The 24,468-nt window shown below is 44.0% G+C and overlaps 1 protein-coding gene across 2 annotated transcripts in view; it reads right to left on the bottom strand.

The window, feature by feature from the left end:
• Positions 1 to 361: 361 nt before the first annotated feature.
• APBA3 (amyloid beta precursor protein binding family A member 3) overlaps positions 362 to 24,468 on the bottom strand; it is a 218,265-nt gene continuing 194,158 nt past the window's right edge. For both annotated transcript variants that reach the window (XM_040322250.1, XM_040322258.1), the window contains 3 exons: positions 8,197 to 8,316; positions 7,976 to 8,116; positions 362 to 720 (listed from right to left, as the gene is read on the bottom strand). In XM_040322250.1, coding sequence (XP_040178184.1) covers positions 649 to 720; positions 7,976 to 8,116; positions 8,197 to 8,316 — 333 coding nt within the window. In that variant the 3' untranslated portion in view covers positions 362 to 648. The remainder of the gene's footprint in view (positions 721 to 7,975; positions 8,117 to 8,196; positions 8,317 to 24,468) is intronic.

The raw sequence follows: 24,468 nt of genomic DNA, 5'->3' as shown, positions 1-24,468 counted from the left end.
CATTTTCTTTTTGCTTTTAAAAAATACATTAAACCACAACAATAATCTTTAAATGTATTCAATTGTATCCTGATGTTTTCAGTATTGCATGTACTAATCAAAATGATATGCTAAGAACACAAAAAAATTGATAAAAATGCAGTAAAAACTTTCAAAATTATATTAATAAATGTCATTAAACCATGGAAGAAAATGTAGGCATGTACTTGCAGTGGCCTACAAGAGTGCCACAGGGCCCCAGAACTCAGGGCACTCTGATATGCCTGATTCAATACTTCCTAGTAGAGTCAGTTTTCTCTTAGTATTCACTTGGGTCACTTTTCCCTTACGTTTATTCAATGAGATTATAGCTTTGTATGTATTGTGGTTGTGCATTTTTTTTTTTATTATAAACAATATTACAACAATGGTCTCAACATTTACAAAACATAGATCTGCAAAGATTTACAATAAAGATTGCTTAATTCATTGCATTGCATACTTACATAGAAGGGATATTTTTCAGCAAAACTACAATTTTACTTTAAACTGCAGCCAAGCCTCAAACTTAAATAAATCAATCCCTGTTTTACATCATAGACAAGAGAGGAACATTATTGCTGGATCTTGACCATTAGGCCTGTTTGTAGGCTGTTCTTCAGCTATTCTTCAGAGATAAGTTGGAGTCTCCTGACCGGTCAGCAGTCTGTATGTAGAGGCTGGCATGGTTTTGATGTGGACCTGTTGAAAGACACCTATGGTCAAAAGATTTTTACCACTTCTAGTCATGTAATGTGTGCAAGAGGTATCTTGACATTTTTAGGAAGAATATGTATAAGGCTGAAATTTGACAATGATGCTTGTAGCTGCAGGCATCATCTTGGTTTAACGCCTTCAACCTGTTGATGTATGGGTACATTACAGAGGCTGAAGTGGTCAAAATACAGGTAAATTAACCACTTAAGACCCGGACTATTATGCAGGTAAAAGGACCTGGCCCCTTTTTGCCACTCTGTCGCTTTAACTGACAATTGCGCGCTCGTGCGACGTGGCTCCCAAACAAAATTGCCGTCCTTTTTTTCACACAAATAGAGCTTGCTTTTGGTGGTATTTGATCACCTCTGTGGTTTTTATTTTTTGCGCTATAAACAGAAATAGAGCGACAATTTAAAAAAAAAAAAAAATCAATATTGTTTACTTTTTGCTATAATAAATATCCCCCAAAAATATATATATAAAAAAAAAAAAAAATTTACCCTCGGTTTAGGCCGATACGTATCTGTACATATTTTTGGTAAAAAATAAAAATAAAAATCGCAATAAGCGATCGGTTGATCGGTTTGCACAAAAGTTATAGCGTACAAAATAGGGGATAGTTTAATGGCATTTTTATAATTTTTTTTTTTTTACTAGTAATGGCAGCGATCATTGCGTGACTGCAACATTATGGCAGACACATCAGACACTTTTGACACATTTTTGGGACCATTGTAATTTTCACAGCGAAAAGTGCTATAAAAATGCACTGATTACTTTGAAAATGACACTGGTTGTGAAGGGGTTAACCAGGAGGGGACGCTGTAGGGGTTAAGTTTTCCCTAAGGTAGTGTTCTAACTGTGGGGGGGCGTGGCTGTGCCTGTGACGTCACTGATGGTCATTCCCTAACACAGGGAACAGACAATCAGTGACAGCCACACTAGGAAGAAAGGGGAAGGTTTGTTTACACTCCTCTACCTCCTCTTCTTTTTTTCCCCAAGGCCCCACAGGGGAACAAAAGAGGGGGCGAACCAAAAGAGGGACCCGAGGGGGGAGGAGGAACCGATCGAAAAAGGCGAAGAGTGTAAGGCAGTGGCGGTGCGTCCATATAGTGCGCCGGAGCGCAGCCCGCTCTCGCACCGCCACTGATTACAATACATAGATTCATGCATTGCTGAAGCGTCATCGAGGGCGGGGGGAAGACATCGAGGGACGTGGAAGGAGGTTGGCCGACCCCAGAAAAGTAAGTGCTGGGCGGGGCATTTTACAGGGCACAGTGACAGTGGCGACAATGGGCACAGTGGCGACAATGGGCACAGTGGCAGTGATATCAATTGGCACAGTGGCGAAAATTGGCACAGTGACAGTTGGCACATTTGCGACAATTAAAGGGCACAGTGGCATCAATTGGCACAGTGGCGACAATTAAAGGGCACAGTGGCGACAATTGGCACAGTGGCAACAATGATGGGCACAGTGGCTGCATTTGATGGGCACAGTGAGGCTGCAATTGTTTTTTTTTTCATTTGCGCCCCCCCCAAACATTTTGAGCACCAGCCGCCACTGGGATCTTTAATCTCAGCAGTATTACGCTCACTGATAATGAGAAATTTGTACTTGACCATGGACTCAAATTTCCCCCGGATAAACCATTGAGCAAGTTTGGGGCATTCATTGATGTCCAAAAATACATCAGGAAGGTCAACATTAAGAGATATTTTCTGTCCCAGACTGCCACAACTACCGCTAGAGATACGAGTAGAGTGTGGCATTCGGGTCTGGCTAATGCTTCTCTTTTTAATCCGCCAGGATTCATACCACCTTCTGTATCAGTTTTTAAAGAATTGGTCCTTAAGGATATATTGATAAATTAAAAGTTAAGAAGAATTATCAAGACTCTAGGTTCCGTGAGGGACTAGAATCCTTGAAATAGAGGAATGACATTATTATCCGCCCTGACGATAAAGGGGGCAGGATAGTGGTCATGGATAAGAGCTCATACGTCTTGGAAATGAACAGGATCCTGTCCGATAGTGAAACTTATGTACCATTAAGCCATGACTTAATTTTCAAATTTAAAAGGAAGCTTACTCTACTTATCGATAGCGGATATAATAACAAATTGCCTAATGTGAAGGAAAGGGATTTTTTAATCCCGCTATCTCCAAGAAAGCCAATCATGCATTTTTTAACAAAAGGTACATACGACTACGTACATACGAGTTTAATTAACCCACCATCATTAGTGGGCTGCACTCAATCACCTCCAGAATTGGTAAATACATTGATGGCTTTCTACAGCCTTTGTGGTCTGGCACTCCATCCTATATCAAAGATTCCGCACAAGTCATTCGTAGGTTTGAAAGCTTAGAATGGAGGGATGGTTACATCATGGCCACGGCCGATGTGACCTCCCTCTACACTATTATCTCACACTCTGATGGCCTAGAGGCTGTGGAGATGTTTTTAAAGAGAGATTCTGAGTTGATCTTGTCCCAACAGGATTTTGTATTGGACTTGTTAAAATATGCCTTGACTCATAACTATTTTTGGTTCGGAGGGACTCATTACCTCCAAAACAAAGGAGTCACAATGGGTGCAAAATTCACGCCCAGTATGGCCAATTTATGGCCAAATGGGAGAATGTCGTCTATGCCAACAGGAGACCAGAGTTGGTCTTCTGGGGTAGGTATATAGACGACATCCTCCTCCTGTGGAATGGTGACATGACATCACTATCCGCATTCATGCGACAACTTAATGATAATCTGTTGGGAATTGTATTACAATTTGAAACTAGTACGGATACGATTAATTTGGATCCAAGTATACAGATCAAGAATGGTACATTTAACATGTCCACGTTCTTTAAAAGCACTGATCGAAATGGCTATATCGGGCAGGCTAGTTATCACCATCCATCGTGGCTAAAGTCTGTTCTGAAAAGCCAATTCCTTCATTTGAGGCGAAATTGCGCTCTTAACCACTTCTCTACTTTGGGTGTTTTTCAGATTTGGTGTTTACAAGACTAAAACATTTTTTTTTGCTAGAAAATTACTTAAAACCCCCAAACATTATATGGGGAGTGTGGTATACACTGCGCTGCTTGAGAAGTCAGCTGCTAACACAACACTAACACAAGAATAAATTCGCAAAAACAGATAGTGGAATAAAGTGTAGCGCTTAAATCATGTGCATCATAACAGTAAACATGATGATTATATATAAGAAAGAAGGTCTCCAATATAATAGTGTGTGAGACACACTAAATAAGGCGACAATAAAAAACGAAATATATAAAATTATAGTCCGTATGGTAGCGATCCACCGAATAATAAATAGAAGTAATTAGTACATGTGAAGGTCCAAGTATAACATAATAGTCCAAAAAATTGGATTCCACCCAGTGAAGGTAAATGATGTAAAACGGGAAAAAAACTTTTCTTCCTTAAGTGAAAAATAACCACCACCATTTGAAAAATGGAGGCTTACCAGAAAGAATGGACTTGTGATGACATACATCACCACAAGTCAATACAGGCTTGTAACTGTGGTTCTTAGTCGTGCAAACGCAGCGTATGTTGATGTACACCTCAAGTTGACTGATGAGTATTGCTCTGACAGATTAAAGCATATGAGATGGAAAGGCAAACTCCTCAGCAATGACGCAGCATGCTGCAGTGATGGACTGAGCGTCCACTTCCAGGTTCCGTATGGTGGCATATGGACTATAATTTTATATATTTCGTTTTTTATTGTCACCTTATTTAGTGTGTCTCACACACTATTATATTGGAGACCTTCTTTCTTATATATAATCATCATCTTTACTGTTATGATACACATGATTTAAGTGCTACACTTTATTCCACTACCCAAACATTATATATATTTTTTTCTAACACCCTAGAGAATAAAATGGCGATCATTGCAATACTTTTTGTCACACCATATTTGCGCAGCGGTCTTACAAGCGCACTTTTTTTGGAAAAAAATCTCTTTTTTGAATTAATTGATCACTTTTATTCCTATTACAAGGAATGTAAACATCCCTTGTAATAGAAAAAAGCATGACAGGTCCTCTTAAATATGAGATCTGGGATCAAAAAGACCTCAGATCTCATATTTAGAATTGAATGCAAAAAAAAAATATGTAAATTTTGTCATTTGAAAAAATTACAACAAAAAAATGTCTCTTTAAGACGCTGGGCGGGACTGACGTTTTGACGTCACTTCCGCCCAGCAATGCTATGGGGACAGGCTGAAGCACCCGAACGCCTCCGCCGCTACCGACGGCTCCGGTAAGCGGCAGAGACCACCGTTATCTTTTACAGGACCGCTCACACTAAAGATGGATATCTCGGTTGTGGCAGCAGCTGCTGCCGTTACCGAGATATCCATCTTTAAAGTGCCGCCGTATATAGTCGTAAGGCGGTCCGGAAGTGGTTAAAGAAGATTTCTTCATACAGGCCACCATCTTGAAGGAAAGATTTGTTGAGAAAGAGTATGCTGTCAATGAACTAAATACAACTATTAATGAAATAGGTGATATGGATTGTGTATCTGTCCTTCAAAATAAAGGGAGAACCGTTCCCAACAGGATTGATTATAATTTTTCAATGGTTACCACTTTCTACCACCAACATCGTGATATTAAGAAGATCATGACTAAGCGCATTGGGGAGTTCTGAGAAATTATAAGATTTTGGGACCAGTTCTTCTGGATCCGCCACAGATTGTGTTTAGAGGAGTTCCCCCTCTAAGACTTAAAATAGCACCCAATATTTTGGATGCTCCTAATAGGGTGTCATTTTTTCAGAAATCTAAAGGTTACCACCCTTGTCGTTATTGCAACGTGTGTGTAGTCAATAAAGATAAAAGTAGAAAGATTTGTCAGTTCAAATCTCATACTACAGGTAGGACTTTTGATATCAATACCTTTATCACCTGCACCTCTTTAAATATAGTATACCGCCTGATTTGCCCATGTGGTCTTCAGTATGTGGGCCGCACGACACGAGCTATGCATGTTCGTGTCAATGAACACATTGCAAATATTAGGAGGGGTTTCCCCGAAGCATACAGTTTCACTGCACTTTTTGGAATGCCATAATAAAGATCTCACAGGCACCACTTTTGTGGCCATTGACAGGTTCAATCTGCATTGGCGTGGGAGTATGTCCAGGAAATTTCTAGACTTGAAACCCGCTGGATATATGACTTGAAGCGTTACACCCCTTTCAGCATTAATGTCAACTGGGATGTAAACTGTTTCATTAATAATAGCTAAAATATATTTTTTATTCCTATGTTCAGACACTAGTGGGCAGTGTACACATGTGACTCCACATCGTCCATTTTATCTTTTTTATATCTAAAATCTATTGCTGTCATATACTGGGGAGCCTCCTTTACATTCCTCTCTAGTTTTCTGATACCAATATACTTCACTAGCTTTTTATTAAGTTAAGTTAAAATATTGCGTTTTTTTTAATACTAATTATCCTTATACCATAGTTCATGTGCAATTATGTAGTGATCTATTACTTGATATGTGTGTTTAATTACCCCATGTCTGGTTAGGCTTTTTGGTAAGATCACTTTTTGGTATGAGTATGTCTTTTATTGACTTTGAATTGACATGTAATTTATGCAATTTTTTGATAATGAAGATATTTGGTTATTGTTGTTTTTCGTCATTTAACATTCTCTTCCTGTTTTCTCTCTTTGGAGTGCAAATAGGACTAGAATGTGTTCCAGTGACATCACATCGTCCATGTGATCCATTTGTCCATTTGAAATGGTTCATTTTCTTCCACTGGGTGTCAATGTGTGTTAGGCCCCTTTCACATTGAGGCGTTTTTCAGGCGGTACAGCGCTAAAAATAGCACTGCTTTCCCCCCTGAAAAACTCCTTCACTGCAGACTCAATGTGAAAGCCTAAGGGCTTTCACACTGAGGCGATGCGCTGGCGGGAGACAAAAACATCTCCTGTCAGCAGCATCTTTGGAGCGGTGAGAGGAGCGGCATGTATACCGCTCCTTCACCGCTCCTTCCCATTGAAAACAATAGGAAACCGCGGCAATACCGCCGCAATGCGCCTCTATAGAGGTGCATTGCGGCCGGTATTAACCCTTTATCGGCCGCTAGCGGGGGTTAATACCGCACTGCTAGCGGCTGATTCCCGCAGCAATCCCGGCAGTATAGCTCTGCTATTGTTAGCGGCGTTATACCACCACCGCGGATCCCGCCACAGTCTGAAAGGGGCCTTACTATTGAATGCATACAGCTGTTCACCTTTCCTATGCTGACCTATCATAGACATGTATTTTTAGTGTGATCTGTATTTAAATGGGCATGCTTGCGTCACAGGCCACGCCTCTGGTGATATCCGAGTAGGATGAAACATGTCAGGCTGGCCGATGCAAGCACGCTGAGAGCCGCAGAGTTTTTTTTATACGCCTTTTATCCTCGTTTGTCCTGTAAGTAGACTACAATAAATGTTGTATGGTTTATCTTTATGGGCTTCACTATGATTGCTTCCTTTCTTATACTGGGTTCAATCTCCTGTTGATGACTGTGCAATCCATTCATCTGCCTGTTTGAGTCCTGGAGTCCCTTTATTTTGATGTTATCCATCATTCATCTATCAAGTTAGGAGTGTTGCCTTTGTTACTGCCCACCTGCATCCTATGATCTTGTTGCCTTGTTGTCACATAATTCTGGTAAGCAGACTGAGAGCACATTGGTGTGCTGTGTTTTTCCTGCACACTGAAGTTTGGTGGAAGTGTTCATACCTGTTTTTCATCTCTTATTGATTTCATCACATGGACTTTAAAACACATATTTTTTTCACCGAAGCGCTGCATTTTTGGATTTTCTTTACTTATGTTTGCTGAATCAACGAACTGTGCTAGCTGCTTTATTATTATTCATTTGTATTTTGGTTAGCGCAGATATCCGTGCATTCCCTTTTTCTTGTTTACACTCGCCTCTCCCCGTTCTTCAGCTCTGTGACCTGATCGCGGGACACCGGAGGCAATCTGGTCCGCAGGTGCGGTCATGGAGAACAGGAACAGGTTGAGAGCGCGTCGCCGGCGGCACTCTCGCGACCCACGGCTGGGCTCTTAAAGGCAACGTACAGGTACGTGCCTGTGCCCTTCTGCCGATGTATATCGGCGTGAAGGGGTCCTTAAGTGGTTAACAGGACCCTAGATACAAGCCTATATCTAAATATTACCTCCCCTGTGGCATCCAGCAGAGTCCGGATAATTTTGTCATGTGATGTGGCCACCACGCTTTGTCCATTTATTTCAATGATTCGATGTCCAACTCGGATTCCTCCTTTTTCAGCAATTCCTCCACGGACAAGGCTGCAAATCTGTATTAAAAAAAAAATGTAAATATATAGGGACAGGAATTCCACAGATGTACATAAGTAAAGAGCTACATAACCATTACCACTCCATCTTCCACACAGAAGCCCAGTTGGTAGGACGCATTTGGCCTATGTATAATGGCAGTGACAACTGGCGGACAGTGCACAATTCTCAGGGTCACTTCAGACTGACCTTTTAGCTCCTAGAAAAGACAACAGATAAATGGGAAATAAAGAGAATCGGTTATATTTTAAGGAAGATCACAGCAATTTGTAGAAGATGAATACATGGAAATCTTATTAACCTACTGCTACTGTTACAGAATAGTTATCATTGGAAAATTCAGCTCACTGGAATGTTATTTTAATGTCCAACTCAAATTTGCAAATGCTACCACACAAGCTTAAGGCTCCATGCACACTGAAGCTAAAAATCTATAAAAAAAACGACAGTAGCTTTGCGTTTTTAGCGTTTTTGCAATAGCGTTTATTAGCGTTTTTTTAGCTTTTTTTTTTTCAATGGATAAAAAAAACGCTAAAAAACAATGGCGCCGGCGTTTTTGTTTTGTTTTTTCCCGCCGAAAAACTGCACGTTGAATGCAAATTTCGGGCGTTGAGAAAAAAGCCAATAAACTCCAAAGCTCATTAACACTAAAAAAAACATAGGCCAACATAGAGTTCAGTTTATGGGCTTTTAAAAAAAAGCCCAAAACGTCAATAAACTGCAGTTTATCAGCTTCAGTGTGCATGGAGCCTTATGATGTATTACACCTTTAAAATGCACAAAGGGGTAATAGTTGTACTAAACACTATATTGTCAAAAGTATTTACACGCACATGAACTTTGATGACATCCCAGTGTTAGTCCGTAGGGTTCAAAATTGAGTTGGCCCACCCTTTGCTGCTAGAACAGCTTAAGGGCTCTTTCACACGGAGCAGATCCGTATTGATCCGCCCCGTGTGTGTCCGTCTGCTCAGCGGGGATCATCCGTAAATCCCCGCTGAGCTGTCGGCGGACAGGGCGGTCCCCGCACACTGTGCAGAGACCGCCCTGTCTTTCCTCCGCTCTCCCCTATGGGGAATCGGATGAATACGGACCTTGTGTCATCCGATCCGTTCCGCCAGACGGAAGAAAAATGCAAGTTAGGCTTACCGGTAACTTGTTTTCCAGTAGGCTTTCAGGACAGCACCTGAGAGAGATATCATGGCTCCTCCTCCACAGGAAACACCTCCACCAATCAAGTCTTTAAAAGGGAAGCCTCCCCTTCCACTCTCCAGTTGGTTGTAGAGACCTCCAGCCCCGGCTGCAACACATAAGTGACAGTTATTACATAGTATTACAGCAGAATCTTTACATAAGAAAAAACCAAGGGCGGGTTGCTGCTGTCCTGAAAGCCTACTGGAAAACAAGTTACCGGTAAGCCTAACTTGCATTTTCCCAAAACGGCTTTCAGGACAGCACCTGAGAGGACAGTCGAGACTTACCCCCTTAGGGTGGGACCACAGCCTGTAAGACTTTTCTCCCGAACGCCTGATCATCTGCCGTCATTAGATCAAGTCTGTAATGACGGGCAAAGGTAGACAAGCTTGACCAGGTGGCTGCTCTGCAGATCTGTTCGGGGGTGGCACCAGCTCTTTCTGCCCAACTTACCGCAGCTGCTCTAGTAGAGTGAGCTCTTAGATTCTCCGGACATTCTTGACCTGAGATTGAATAAGCATTTGAGATGGCCATCCTGAGCCATCTGGCAATGGATCCTTTTGACGCCTGCTTTCCTTTTTTATCACCGGAAAATAAAATAAACAAGGCATCTGAACGTCTATATGCTTTTGTGGTTTCCAAGTAACATAAAACAGCTCTCTTGACATCCAAGGTATGGAATTCTTCTTCCTTTCTTCCTTTTGGATTAGAGCAAAATGAAGGCAGTATAATTTCTTGAGACCGATTTTTGAACGAAGCAACTTTCGGTAAAAAACTTGGGTCTGGTTTTAACACAATTCTGTCCGAAAAAATTAAACAAAAAGGTTCTCTGACGGACAAGGCTTGTAACTCGCTGATCCTGCGAGCTGTAGTGACAGCCACTAAAAAAACGGTTTTTAACGTTAATAACTTAAGAGACGCTATATTCAAAGGTTCAAAAGGTTCCTTGGTCATGGCCTGTAAGACTACTGGCAAATCCCATGCGGGACAATCCTTTACCACTATCGGTCTGGACCTAACCAGGGCTTTAAAGAACCTTATTACTAATGGATCTGCTGAAACAGATCTTTCTAGGAATACCCCCAGCGCGGCTACTTGAACCTTCAGGGTGCTCACCGCTAACCCTTTGTCGGCTCCTTCCTGAAGAAATTCCAAGATAGAGGAAGTTTCTTCTACAAATCTGCCTGATACAGAGCACCATGTATTGAAAGTCTTCCAGACTTTGAAATAGATAGCCCTCGTGACCTGTTTCCTACTCGACAGGAGAGTTGCTATTAATCTGGCCGAAAACCCTTTTCTCCTGAGGAGTTGCTCCTCAGAAGCCAAGCCGTAAGACTTAGTTTTTTTATGTCTCGGTGAAACAGAGGACCTTGTAAAAGCAGGTCGTGTCTCAGAGGTAGATGCCAGAACGGTCTGATTTGCATCAGTAGAAGGGCAGAAAACCAAGGCCTTTTGGGCCAAAATGGGGTGATCAGGATTACTGTAGTATTTTCCCTCTTCATTTTTGCTATGACCTGCGGAATGAGCTGGAAAGGGGGAAAAGCATAACAAAGATGGAAATTCCAGCTGTGTGCTAGGGCGTCCGTCCCCGCAGCTGACTTGCTCCTGTCTAAGGAGAAGAACTGAGAGATCTGTGCATTCTCTTGATTCGCAAACAAATCTATCGCTGGCTGTCCCCACTTTTCTGTTATCAGACTGAACACTTCCGGGTTCAACTGCCAGTCCGCTTCCCGAATCAAATTTCTGCTTAAGAAGTCTGCCACGCAATTCAGGGTCCCCTTTAGATGGACTGCGGACAAGGATAGAGTATGGGACTCTGCCCACCTTAGGATCTTTCCGGCTAAGACCTGAAGCCCTTTGCTTCTGGTGCCCCCTTGTCTGTTGACATAGGCCACTGTTGTGGCATTGTCCGATAGGACCTGTAAATGTTGTCCTCCTACTTCTGAAGCGAAGGCCAGTAAAGCCAATTCTACCGCCTTTAATTCCCTCCAATTTGAGGAATTTCTCGCCTCTCCTGCGGACCATGACCCCTGGGTCCAACGACTGTTCATGTGGGCCCCCCACCCCCAGGAGCTGGCGTCTGTCGTTATCCTTACTTGGGATGGGAAGGACCACAACAGACCCACCGACAGTCTTTCCTGGTCTCTCCACCACCAGAGGCTCCTTTTCACCTTGGTGGGAATTTTTACCAGTAAGTCTAAGGACTTCTGATCGCGGTCCCAGACCTTTAATAAAAATTCCTGCAGCGGTCTGAAGTGGGTCCTGGCCCAGGGCACTGCAGGTATAGAGGAAGTCAGGGTTCCTAGGACTGACATAATCCTCCTGATGGAAATCTCCTGACTGCCTTGTAGAAGAGAAACCATCTCTATCACCTTTCTTTGCTTTTCTTCTGGGAGGAAAACTTTCTGCTCCACGGAATCTATCTGGAAGCCCAAAAATAGAACCTGCTGAGACGGAATCAGGCTCGATTTTTGGAGATTCAGGATCCACCCAATGTCTTCCAAGTGAGACCGGGCCCTGTCTAGATCCTTTTGAAGCCCCTCCCTGGACTGGGCAAAAAACAGCAGGTCGTCTAGATAAGGGACCACAGAGATCCCCTCTAGACGAAGAGGTGCCAGCGCTTCTGCCATCACCTTTGTAAATACCCTTGGGGATGACGACAGGCCAAAGGGAAGAGCCCTGAACTGTAGGTGAACTATTTTCTTTCCTTCCCTCAGAGCCAATCTCAAAAACTTTTGGGAGCTGGCCGCAATGGGAATGTGTAAGTAGGCATCTCGTAAGTCTATTGTTGCCATGAAGCAACCCCGACTTAGGAGGTTTCTTACGGAAAAGATGGAATCCATGCAAAATTTTCTGTACAACACTGACAGGTTTAGTTCCTTTAGGTTTAAGATAAGGCGGTACTTTCCTGATGGTTTTCTTATCAGAAAAACATGAGAATAGAACCCCTGAAAAAATTCCGCTTTTGGAACCGGCACAATTACCCTTTGGTCCAACAGCTCCTGAATTAGGGACTTCAAAGCCAGGGCCTTGGCGGGATCCCTTGGAACATTTGTTGCCAGAAATTTCTTCGGGGGTTCTTCCCTGAACTCTATCTCGTAACCCTTTTGAAGAAGGTCCAAGATAAACAGATTTGGGGTGCTGCCTCTCCACTGGGGGACAAACTCCTGAAGTCTTCCCCCTACCTGTAGCGGAGAGTCATTGCGGTTTCTCGGGGGCTGGAGGAGGACGGAGGAGCACTCCACCCCTACCGCGACCTCTTTGCGCCGGCCACTTCTTTTTGAACTGAGTCCTTTCTTCCTGTTGCCTTTGCAGACGAAAAAAACGTTTGCGGATCGGCGCCTTTTTAGGCTTGATCGGAAAGGACTTCTTTTTATCCGCCGTTCGGTCAAGGATAGATTCCAATTCTGGACCAAACAGTAGATCCCCTGCAAAAGGTAAACCACACAATTTATTTTTTGAGGCCGCATCTCCCGGCCAGGTCTTAAGCCACAAGGCTCTCCTGGCCGAATTGGTCAAAGATGCTGACCTTGCTGTCATACGGATAGATTCCGCTGAAGCATCGGCAATGTACGACACGGCTGCAAAAAGGAGTATTAAAGGAGTCCAAGATCTCCTGTTTTGGGGAATCTGCTGAGATGTGCGCTTTTAACTGGTTTAACCAGTGTTCCAGATTTCTGGCCACACAAGTTGACGCCATAGCTGGTTTAAGATTGTTCATCACAGATTGCCAGTTTCTTTTAAGCAGTAGCTCTATCCTTTTGTCCATAGGCTCCTTTAGTAAGCCCATGTCTTCAAAGGCCAAGTCCGTAGATTTTGAAACCTGAGAAAAAGCTGCGTCCAACTTTGGGATTTTATTCCAGATGGCTTCTGGGTTTTCCTCAAAAGGGAACCTCCTTTTATGAGTCCCAGAAAAAAACGGCTTCTTCTCCGGTTCCACCCATTCCTTCTTAATCATCTCAGTGATTAATGAATGCACTGGGAACACCCGACCTTTGGTATCCCCTAACCCTGCATACATTCGGTCATGCAGGGAGAGCTCTTTCTTTTCTTCCTCTATCCCCAATGTTGCATGGATCACCTTTAAAAGGCCTGCAACTTCTTCCAGCGACAATTTATATTTTGAAGCAGGTTCTGCCTCATCCTCATTTTCAGAATCCGAATTTAGTGGGATTTCTTGAGAATCGTCCTGGCTTAAAGGGTTAAAGAGGTTATGCCTTTCACCCAGCGAAGGGTCTTGTGAAACTCCAGCCTGCTCCACAGGTCTGGCCTCCAGACTTGACCTAAAGGCCTGAAATGTGGTACGGAGTTCTTTCTTAAGGGTGGATATTAAGTCCCCACCCACGGAAGGAGCTTCTTTCAGCACCTCTTTAGTACAGTCTGCACAAAGAGTTTTACTCCAAGAATCACTGAGCTTCTCCTTGCAAACAGGGCATCGCTTCTTCACAATCTGAGCCGAGCCTTTTCCCTGTATCAACAGACAAGATAAAGCACGCACGCTCAAAAACAAAAATGACAGTAATAAGCTGACACCCAGGTGCACTAAGGAAACTTAGCAGTAATCCCCTGTGCCCTACAAGCCAAGACCATCACCACCATGGCACCCCTATGTAGGAAGATATATCCATAGAGACACCGACCAGACAGGGAAGTGGGAGGTGGGGAAAGGGGGAGATGGGTGAAGTAACCCCCCTAAGAGAGAGATAGCTAAAGGTAATGTGGGACACTCCCTTACCTTAGCCTTGCTGGTGCCTTGGCTTGCCCCCTTAGCTGCAGTATCCTCCTCCATTGCAGAGTATTGCAGCAGCGTGCAGTTGAATGAGGACACGGTTCCAGGATTCAAAAACGCCGCCGCGCCGACCCGGAACCGGAAGTCCCCTTTAAGGCACCAGGAGACCCTGCCTCCTCCCTCTGCGCCTGCGCCGGAAATGACGCTGCGCCGACCCGGAAGCGCTGCCACTTCCTGCATACAGGACGCGTCTGAGGCCCTCCTCTGACGCCGGAGCCTCTCGCCTTGCGATGGGGTTTCACGGACCCCGCTGCTCCGCCGGAAAAAACGGGCCGCAACTTCCGGGCGTACGGGCTCTCCCCGAGCACAGAAGAGGGAGAAGGAGCCCACGGACCGCCCTCACCAGGCAAGTGGGAGAGTCATTCTCCAAAAAAACAGTAAGGGTGAGAACCACACGTCTCCCAGGCAGCCCTGAGAGATATCATGGCCCCCACCGGAGGTGTTCCTCCAGCTGGAGGAAACACAAAAAAACTGGAGAGTGGAAGGGGAGGCTTCCCTTTTAAAGACTTGATTGGTGGAGGTGTTTCCTGTGGAGGAGGAGCCATGATATCTCTCTCAGGTGCTGTCCTGAAAGCCGTTTTGGGAAAATAGGGTTTTCTTCCGTCTGAAAAAGCGGATCTTTGCGGAGGCGGATCTTTACGGACGTTAGCGGATGCTCATCCGCTAACGTCCACAATCCCATAGGGATGCATTGTGAGTCCGTAAACGGACTTGTAAAAAACGGACCGTTCGTCCGCCCGTGTGAAAGGGCCCTAAACTCTTCTGGGAAGGCTGTCCACAAGGTTTAGAAGTGTGTCTATGGGAATGTTTGACGATTCTTCCAGTAGTGCATTTGTGAGGTCAGCCACTGATGTTAGACAAGAAGGCCTTGCTCGCAGTCTCCACTCTAATTCATCCCAAAGGTGTTCTATCGGGTTGAGTTCAGGGCTCTGTTCAGGCCAGTCAAGTTCCTCTATCCGAAACTCACTCATCCATGTCTTTATGGACTTTGCTTTGTGCATTGGTGCACAGTCATGTTGGAACAGGAAGGGGCCATCCCCAAACTGTTCCCACAAAGTTGGGAGCATGAAATCTTTCAAAATATCTTGGTATGCCAACATCTAAAGCCTCATACACACGATCGGATATTCCGACAACAAATGTGTGATGGCAGGGTTTTGTCAGAAAATCCGACTGTTTGTATGCTCGATCAGACAATTGTTGTCAGATTTTCTGACAACAAATGTTTTATAGCATGCTTTCAAATTTTCCGACAACAAAATGTGTGCGGTCGGATTATCCGATCGTGTGTACACAAGTCCATCGGAAAAACATGGGCAGTCAATCCCCAGATGACGTCCTATCCTGACGAAACGCATAGGGTGTGGCCTGTGTTACTGACGTCATCACGCTTTTCCTCCACGGAGGTCGATGGTCACGGTGAGCAGCAGGCATAGGAAGCCTGTGGAGATGCCGCGGTCATTTATCCATTACATTCATCACGCTTTATGACCTTCAATCTTGTAAGTGCAATCATTTTAGTGCAATAAACCCTTTTATCTAAACACTACGCCATGGAGCCTATTTGTGTGTATGTCTTGAGAGATATGGCCCTTTAACAGCTTCTGACATCCAGACATCAGCATTAGTCTTTGGGAGACTCTAAATCCCTGTGCCTGGTGAAACCGCCGTTATAGTGGTCTCCCATATCTGGTAAGGAGACTACATACTCACTTTTGGGTGTATAGTAAGTGGACGAAGGAACCTTCCTCACAAATCTTCTCTGTCACTTCAAGTTTACGCTTGTATGAGAATAAATTGGCTATCCTTTAACATATGGATTTCATTTGGGACATTTTGCTTGAGCGTTTTAAATTTCACGTTTGGAACTCCGCTTTAGTTTTCTTTTTTTTTTTATGTTTTTCACCTCATGAATTTCAAAATTTATATTTAATTATTACTTTATGTTTGTTTTTTGTGATTATCTTAACAATATTGTATTTATCACATATTTTATTGATTAGCATGCACAGTGTTTTTTTTTTTTACAATTTTTTCATTAACTACTTGGGACCCGCGCTATAGTCAATTGACGGCTACAGCGCGGATCGCAAAATCCAAGTGGACGTCAATTGACGTCCGCCCCTTTGGGCGGTCCCCGCGCGCGCTCCAGAGCGCGCAGCGGGGAAAATCTGTGTTGGCCGTGTCCCTTGGACACAGCCAATTACAGATCGCCGCGAACGGCCAATCAGAGTGGCCGTTTGCGATGCGATCTGTGCGGCCAATGAGAGATGATCTCATATGTAAACATATGAGATCATCTCTCATTGCCGTTTTACACAGAGACAGCGGTGCTGTCTCTGGAGAGGAGACCGATCTGTGTCCCTTGTACATAGGGACATAGATCGGTCACCCCCCCCAGTCACCCCCCTCCACCTACAGTTAGAACACTTTATAGGAAACATATTTAACCCCTTCCTCACCCCCTAGTGTTTAACCCCTTCAATGCCAGTCACATTTATATTGTAATTAGTGCATATTTATAGCACTGATCGCAGTATAAATGTGAATGGCGCCAAAAATGTGTCCGATGTGTCCGCCATAACGTCGCAGTCCCAATAAAAATCGCAGATCGCCGCCATTTCTAGTAAAAAAAAAAAAAATAATTCTGTCCCCTATTTTGTAAGTGCTATAACTTTTGCGCAAACCAGTCGCTTATTGCGATTTTTTTTTTTTTTTACCAAAAATATGTAGAAGAATACGAATCGGCCTAAACTGAGAAAAAAATATTATTATTTTTTTTTTTAAATTGGGATATTTATTATAGCAAGAAGTAAATATTGTATTTTTTTCAAAATTGTCGCACTTTTTTGTTTATAGTGCAAAAAATAAAAAAACAGCACAGGCGATCAAATACCACCAAAAGAAAGCTCTACTTGTGGGGAAAAAAGGACGTCAATTTTGTTTGGGAGCCACGTCGCACGACCGCGCAATTGTTAGTTAAAGCGATGCAGTGCCGAAAGCTGAAATTTCACCTGGGCAGGAGGGGGGTATATGTGCCCAGTAAGCAAGTGGTTAATAATAGGTAATCAATATGTTATAGCGCTGCACCCACTATTTATCACAATTTTTGAGTTTTTTGTATTTAAAACTTTTGGTGCCGGCAGCTTCTTACACACTTCAACCGTACTATTCACATTTATACTTTCTTCCTAGCGCAACGTTAACCTGTTTCTTTTTTAATAATAAGACAACAGTAGCAGAAGTTGCCCAAAGGGTGGCGCTAAAGAGCTGAAGAACCCCGTAGTTTCATGTATGTTGGCTGACAAAGTTCTGCCGTCTGTATGCATACCAAGTTCATGGGCAACGCACTTCGCACAAAATTCTACGGATTTGTCCGATGGAAATCCGATCATGTGTACGAGGCTTAAGAGTTCCCGTCACTGGAAATAAGGGGCCAAGCCCAACCCCTGAAAAACAACCCCACACCATAATCCCCCCTCCACCAAATGATTTGCACCAGTACACAAAGCAAGGTCCATAAAGATATGGATGAGCCCTGACCTAAACCCGATAGAACACCTTTGGGATGAATTAGAGATGGAGACGGTGAGCCTGGCCGCACAAATTTGCTTCTGGAAGAATTGTCCAACATTCCATTTGACACACTCAACCTTGTGGACAGCCTTCCTAGAAGTTCAAAGTTCATGTGTATGTAAAGGCAGACGTCCCACTAATTTTAATAATAGTGTATACTATGCACTACCCCTGTTATAGTCAAATGACAGCAACATTTTTTTTAGTTTTGGATAAAGAAAGGGTTAGATGCTTTCATCAAAAGCCATATTTATATGTATTTCACAGTTTTTGGAGCGTTCAGGCACAATATGAATTGAGGGGAAATTCTCTCCAACTGGGACTTATCAGCACTTTCATTCTTAAGCCACACAAATGATTGGAGCTCCAGAGAACAAAACTAAAAAACTATTTTTTAAGGCAAAAACACCATTTGTAGAATACTTGCAAATATCAAGTGTAAATTTGAGGTCAACAAAAATAGCACTCCAACATAAGAGAATGTAAACTATATACTAAAAAGTTTCATGGATCAAAAACAGTCACGGAATAAACCGTAACACATGATTAGCAGAAAAACCATGCATGGGCTACTTCCATGCATTAAACTGACATCTATAAAGCAACAATAGTAGGGGCTTCTCGGGGGCCCTTAAACACAATGAGAAGGGCCAGGGGGAATTACGTCAGGGGTTGAGTAGTACCTGTGTATTGTGAGCACCCGAGTATTGCTAGCACCCGAGCATTGCTAGCACCTGTGTACTGTGAGTACCTGAGAATTGTGAATATTTTACGAGTGCCCGAGTATTGTGTGTATAGTGATTACCTGAGTATTGAGAGTTCAGCGAGTACCTGTGTATTGCGAGTATTGTGAGAACCTGAGCATTGTGAGTACCTATGTACTGTGAGTATCTGAGAATTGTGAGTATTGCGAGAACCTGAGCATTGCGAGTACCTGTGTATTGCGAGTACACAAGTATTGTGAGTGCAGTGAGTACCTGTGTATTGGGAGTACCTGAGCATTGTGAGTACATGCATACTGTGAGTACCTGTGTATTGTGTGTACCTGGTAATTATGAGTATTGCAAGTACCTGTGTATTGTGAGTACACAAGAATTGTGTGTATTGTGAGTACCCTAATATTGTGTGTACCCGAGAATTGTGAGTGCTGTGAGTATCGGAGAGCTGCGAGTACCTGTGTATTGCGAGTCGCTGGGCGGTGTGGCTCGATCGGCAGAGGGTTGGTTGCAGGGTGAGCAGGCTCCGCTCACGGCTGTGCTCAATGGATCTTGAAGCTTCTGGCTAGGTGACAGGCAGCACACGGCGGTGGGCTGTGGCGGCGGTGAAGCATTTCTCCCCTTGTGACGGAGCTACACCTGATTGGGAAGTATCGGCGGTGGGATGAGAGGCTGAAAGGATAAAGTCCCGGCTGGCTGCTGATGGTGACAGTGGAGGTGTGAGAGACACCCCCCCCCCCCCCCCGGTGCCTCCCTCTCTCTTCTGTGGAAGGAGGAAGTAGTGCTGGAGGAAAAGTGACTGTCCCTGCCCTGTTATCCTGTGAAATGCATAAAGCAGATGGGTGAGAAATTTCCAGTGTATCAAATTACTGCTGAAGTATCTTGAATAGAGACAGTGCAACATTTTTTCCTCAGCATGAAGCAAGGAGGTTGGGACATTTAAAAGGGTGGTCTGTCACTGAGTTGGACCATTTCCTGTTTTTTTTCTCTCCCTGTTTCTCCACCCCCTGCTTTCCTCTGATAGCTTGTTCAGCTTATCTAGCTACATAGCAGATGATTTAGCTGTTTACAGTGGAGGGTATAGGGAGGTAAGGATAAATATAGACGTTTGGGTGCCAACTTCCTTGCTGTTATTAGGCAGCTGCTGATAAATTGGAGAAGTTTGCGCATGTGCAAAGCCAGAGCCCACAAAAAATACCCAACAGAGTCAACACACCAGCATGCTCTCCAAACCGCAGGCTGGGGCTCCAGCGGTAAGAAAAAGTCAGGGACAAGGCCAGGTAATCCCAGTAAAATTGAAAGTCTCTGGAGGAAGCCATGTGGGGGCGAAAGATGCCCTAAATTGTCCGACGTCACTATCCAGAACGAGTGCTTAATAGAGGACGACCTGAACCCTCTTAAAGGGGTTTAAAGGAAATGTATTTTTTCCCTAAATAGCTTCCTTTACCTTAGTGCAGTCCACCTTCACTTACCTCATCCTTCGTGTCCTGACACTCCTGCTCGCCCCCTCAAGAGGCTTTCTCCACACCAGGTTTTTTTTTTTTTTAATTGCACTGCATCAAAAGCACCCCACGTTTTCCAATGTGTGAGGTACCAATAAGAATTAAGGGGAACCCCTAAAGAGCAGAGCATTTGTCTGTGTGTCGGGAACAAGCGCGACAAAGGCAAGAGAATTCTTGTTGGGCAGTGTATTAGTGTTTGAACGAACACACTTAGACCGAATTTTAATGGTTCAAAGAATGTCAGGCAAAATGGTCGGCCCTCACGCATGTTCACTTCATCAAATCTGGCCCTCTTTGAAAAAAGTTTGGACAACCCTGCTCTAGGTAAAGCAAAAGACATCTCTTTACGTCTAATAGATTAAATCTTTCCTACTCCGCATTATGGGGAAAGGTACAGAAACTAGGCAGGACTACTTCCTGGGACCTATGAAAGTTTGAAGATACTTTGGGCAAATAGAAAGGATCAGGCCTAATCACTACCCTGTCCTCTAGAATCCTCAGGAAGGGACTTTACTTTTATTTTTAACGCTATAGTGCCTGCAATACGCTCCAGTGTGAAAGGGGTCTTATAATGGTAATGGGGTCTCCATATACCCAGATTTTTCATTGGACTTACAGAAAAGGAGGGCTAAGTTTGGAGATATCAAGTGCAAATTGCAACAATTAAAAGTGAATCAGGCTTTGTTATATCCGGCAAGACTACGAATAAATGCCATGGGGGAGATTGTGTTTCTTGATACCCCGGAGGGAGTGGAAAATTGGATAGCAAACCACAAGAGGAAGGTGTAGAACACTCTGACTATACTACCCTTGAATTTCATTTATTACTACAAGTTAGTTTAAGTTGCATAATAGCAAATTTTTGAGCAATTAGAGGAAGAGGAGTGGGGGAGGGAGGGAGCTAGGTGGGAGAAGGGAATGAGCGTATTGCCCCTTGTTATAAAGGGGTATGGCGAAGTGGTCTCTTTGTGTTTTTTTTTTTCTGTTTTGTTTTTTGTTTGTCCTATAGGTTTTTTGGTTGTTGGGTTTATGGGGTTTTGGGGGGGGGGGTGGGTGGGTTAGGGAGGGAAGAATGTAAGAACACATGCTTAAGGAAGATTAAAACACGTAGGCTCCATGCACACTGAAGCTGATAAACTGCAGTTTATTGGCGTTTTTTTTTTTAACCACTACCTGACGGCCGTACGACTTTATACGGCCGCAGGGTGGTTCTGAATCTCTAACTGGCCGTGTTTTTACGGCCAGGCGCTGAAATGCCGATGCGAGTGCCTGGCGGCCGTGATGTCCGCCAGACACTTGGGATCGGCGGCTACAGGGACAAGACGTGGAGCTCTGTGTGTAAACACAGAGCTCCATGTCCTGTCAGGGGAGAGAGGAGACCGATCAGTGTCCCTTGTACATAGGGACATAGATTGGTCACCTCCCCCAGTCACCCCCCTTCCCCCAGAGTTAGAACACAATTCAGGGTACACATTTAACCCCTTCCTCACCCCCTAGTGTTAACCCCTTCAATGCCAGTCACATTTATACAGTAATTAGTGCATATTTATAGCACTGATCGCTGTATAAATTTGAATGGCGCCAAAATGTGTCAAAAGTGTCCGATGTGTCCGCCATAATGTCGCAGTCATGAAAAAAATGCTAATAATAAAAAAATAATAATAAAAAATAATAATAATTCTGTCCCCTATTTTGTAAGCGCAATAACTTTTGCGCAAACCAGACGCTTCTTGCGATTTTTTTTATTTTATTTTTTTTAGCAAAAATATGTAGAAGAATACATATCGCCTAGACTGAGAATTTTTTTTTTTTTTTTAAATTGGGCTATTTATAACAGCAACAAGTAAAAAATATTGTTTTTTATATTCAAAATTGTCAAAATTGTCGCTCTATTTTTGTTTATAGCGCAAAAAATAAAAACCGCAGAGGCAATCAAATACCACCAAAAGAAAGCTCTATTTGTGGGAAAAAAATGACGTCAATTTTGTTTGGGAGCCACGTCGCACGACCACGCAATTGTCAGTTAAAGCGACGCAGTGCCACAAGCTGAAAAAAAAACGCGAAAAAATGCAGAAAAAAACACTCAAAAACGCTGGTGCCAGCGTTTTTTATCCATTGAAAAAAAAAGCTACACTGAAAAACGCTGACTAAAGCTATTGCAAAAACGCTAAAAAACGTTGAAAGGCTCCCTGCAAAACTGCGTTCAAAGTGCAGTTTTTCGGCGGGAAAAAACGCTAAAAAAGGTCACATTAGGAAGCCCGGCCCCATAAAAGGCCCAGTGGGCTGGTAAAGGGTTGCATGGGAGTATGAGACAGTATGAGTGGTAGTTTGGGTATAAAAGATTGTTGGAAGATGAGCACAGGCACGAGATTAGGCAATGTGGGGGTCACAAAAAAATGAGGAAAAAATTATAAATTTGAATTTCAATGGTTAAAAGCACTCGGATAAAAAAATTAACTCTGTTCATGGAATGTCCAGGGAATGGGAGACTCAGAGAAAAAAGCAGTCCTAAATGCAAAGACATATGGGGTAGCTACCCTTTGTTTACAGGAGACACATCTTACCAGGATTACTAGTGCCCAACTGGGATGGAGGGATTACTGAACACAGTTTAATTCGGTTCATACCTCCTACTGAAGGGGGGCGAGTATCCTGGTCAGATCTGGAGTGACGTTTACATGTATTCAGTCTAAGGTGGATAAATTAGGGTGATATATTTTTTTGTTTTGCAAGATAGAGAATAAACCTTGTGTATTGGCAAATATATACATCCCTCCTCCCTTTGGTGTTTCCATCCTTTGTGGTCTGATCGAGTCTGTCTTAGACAAGCCGGGGGTGCCGGTGATGGTGACAGGGGACTTTAACATGGTAATGGACCAGAATTTAGACAGGTTTCCCCCAGGCACCCAAACAGGTAATGTAGCGGATACCCAATTGTCCAATTTTTTGAAAGAAGCCTGGACTTGGGGATATTTGGAGAATCTGTAAACCAGGGAGCCCGGCAGTACTCGTGCTTCTCCAGGATGCACTCTACACTTTCCAGGATTGATTTAATCCTGGGAAGCGAGGCGATGATGTCCCTAAGAATGTGAATTACACGCTTGTCAGATCACTCCCCGGTGTCTGCGACATTAGAACCTGGGGAACAGAATCACCCGAGAAAGTGGAAAGTAAGCCCTCTTTGGATCTAACTGATGGAGGATCCGAATGAGGTACTGGCGTCCCCGAGCGAGTTTGTTGATCAGAATAGAGGTGCCGCCTCACGAGGGAATCGAATGGGATACCTTGAAGGCTTTTCTGAGAGGCATTATGATACAACAGATTTCAAAAATGAAAAAGCAGACTAAGGTATGGGAGAGACTAATTGGGGAAAGGGTAACAATAGCAGAACAGTATGTCAACAATCCGACTCCTGACAGACATAGGACTTGGCTAGAGGAACAACAGAACTACCGGCTAGTGACGCTTAAGAAGATAGAGAACAAACATCTCTTTCAGAGACAATCTGCCTTTGGAGAGTGGGAAATTGTGGGATGTATGCTAGCACAACTAGTTAGGGCGAATTCCCCCTCATCTGCGGTACCCACTATTGCTATAGGCCAGGGGTCCTCAAACTTTTTAAACAGGGGGCCAGTTCACGGTCCCTCAGACTGTTGGGGGGCCGGACTAGTTTGAAAAAAATATAAACAAATACCTTTGCACACTGCACATATTTTTTTTGTAGTGCACAAAAAACAGTTAATCAACATAAACTTATTAGTATTTTACAGAATCCTTTCATCACAGACTCCCCCCCCTCCCCATCACAGATCCCCCCCCCATCAGACGCCCCCCCTGCCCATCACAGATCCCCCCATCACAGACTCCCCCCCTCCCCATCACAGACTCCTCTCCATGAAAGACTCCCCCCAATCACAAAGCTCCCCATCACAGATCGCTCCCACCACAGACTTCCCCATTACAAAGCCCCCCCATCACAGATCCACCAATCATAAAGCTCCACCACAGATCCCCCCATATCACAGACTCCCCCCATATTACAGACTCCCCCCATATCACAGATCCCCTCATATCACAGAGTCCTCATATCACAGAGTCCCCCTTCCCCCCATATCACAGAGTCCCCCTTCCTCCCATATCACAGAGTCCCCCTTCCTCCCATATCACAGAGTCCCCCTTCCCCCCATATCACAGAGTCCCCCTTCCCCCATATCACAGCGCAGCACTTCCCCCATATCACAACGCAGCACAGCACTCCCCCCCATATCACAGAGCAGCACTCCCCCCCCTACCTTATTCACACACACGACGCAAAGCCTGACAGGATCGGACAAAGCACGGGACTTTTCGAATGAAAGGCAGATGATTGATTGCTGGGACCGCCCCACTGCCTAGTAACCAATTACCCGCTTCTTAACTCGAAGAGTCCCGCCCTTTGTTTGGACCTGTCAAGCTTCGTGTCTTGTGTGACTAATGTAGCAAAGGGGAGGGGGAAGTGCTGCAGAGGGGAAGTGCTGCGATCTTATGAAAGGAGCAGGCCGTGCCGTGGGCCGGGTAAATCACCTTGGCGGGCC

The sequence above is a fragment of the Rana temporaria genome, chromosome 1, assembly GCF_905171775.1.
Source record: "Rana temporaria chromosome 1, aRanTem1.1, whole genome shotgun sequence".
In the NCBI taxonomy this organism is placed as follows: domain Eukaryota; kingdom Metazoa; phylum Chordata; class Amphibia; order Anura; family Ranidae; genus Rana; species Rana temporaria.
The sequence above is the reverse complement of the archived record's forward strand: the minus strand, read 5'-3'. Positions and strand labels throughout refer to the sequence as shown.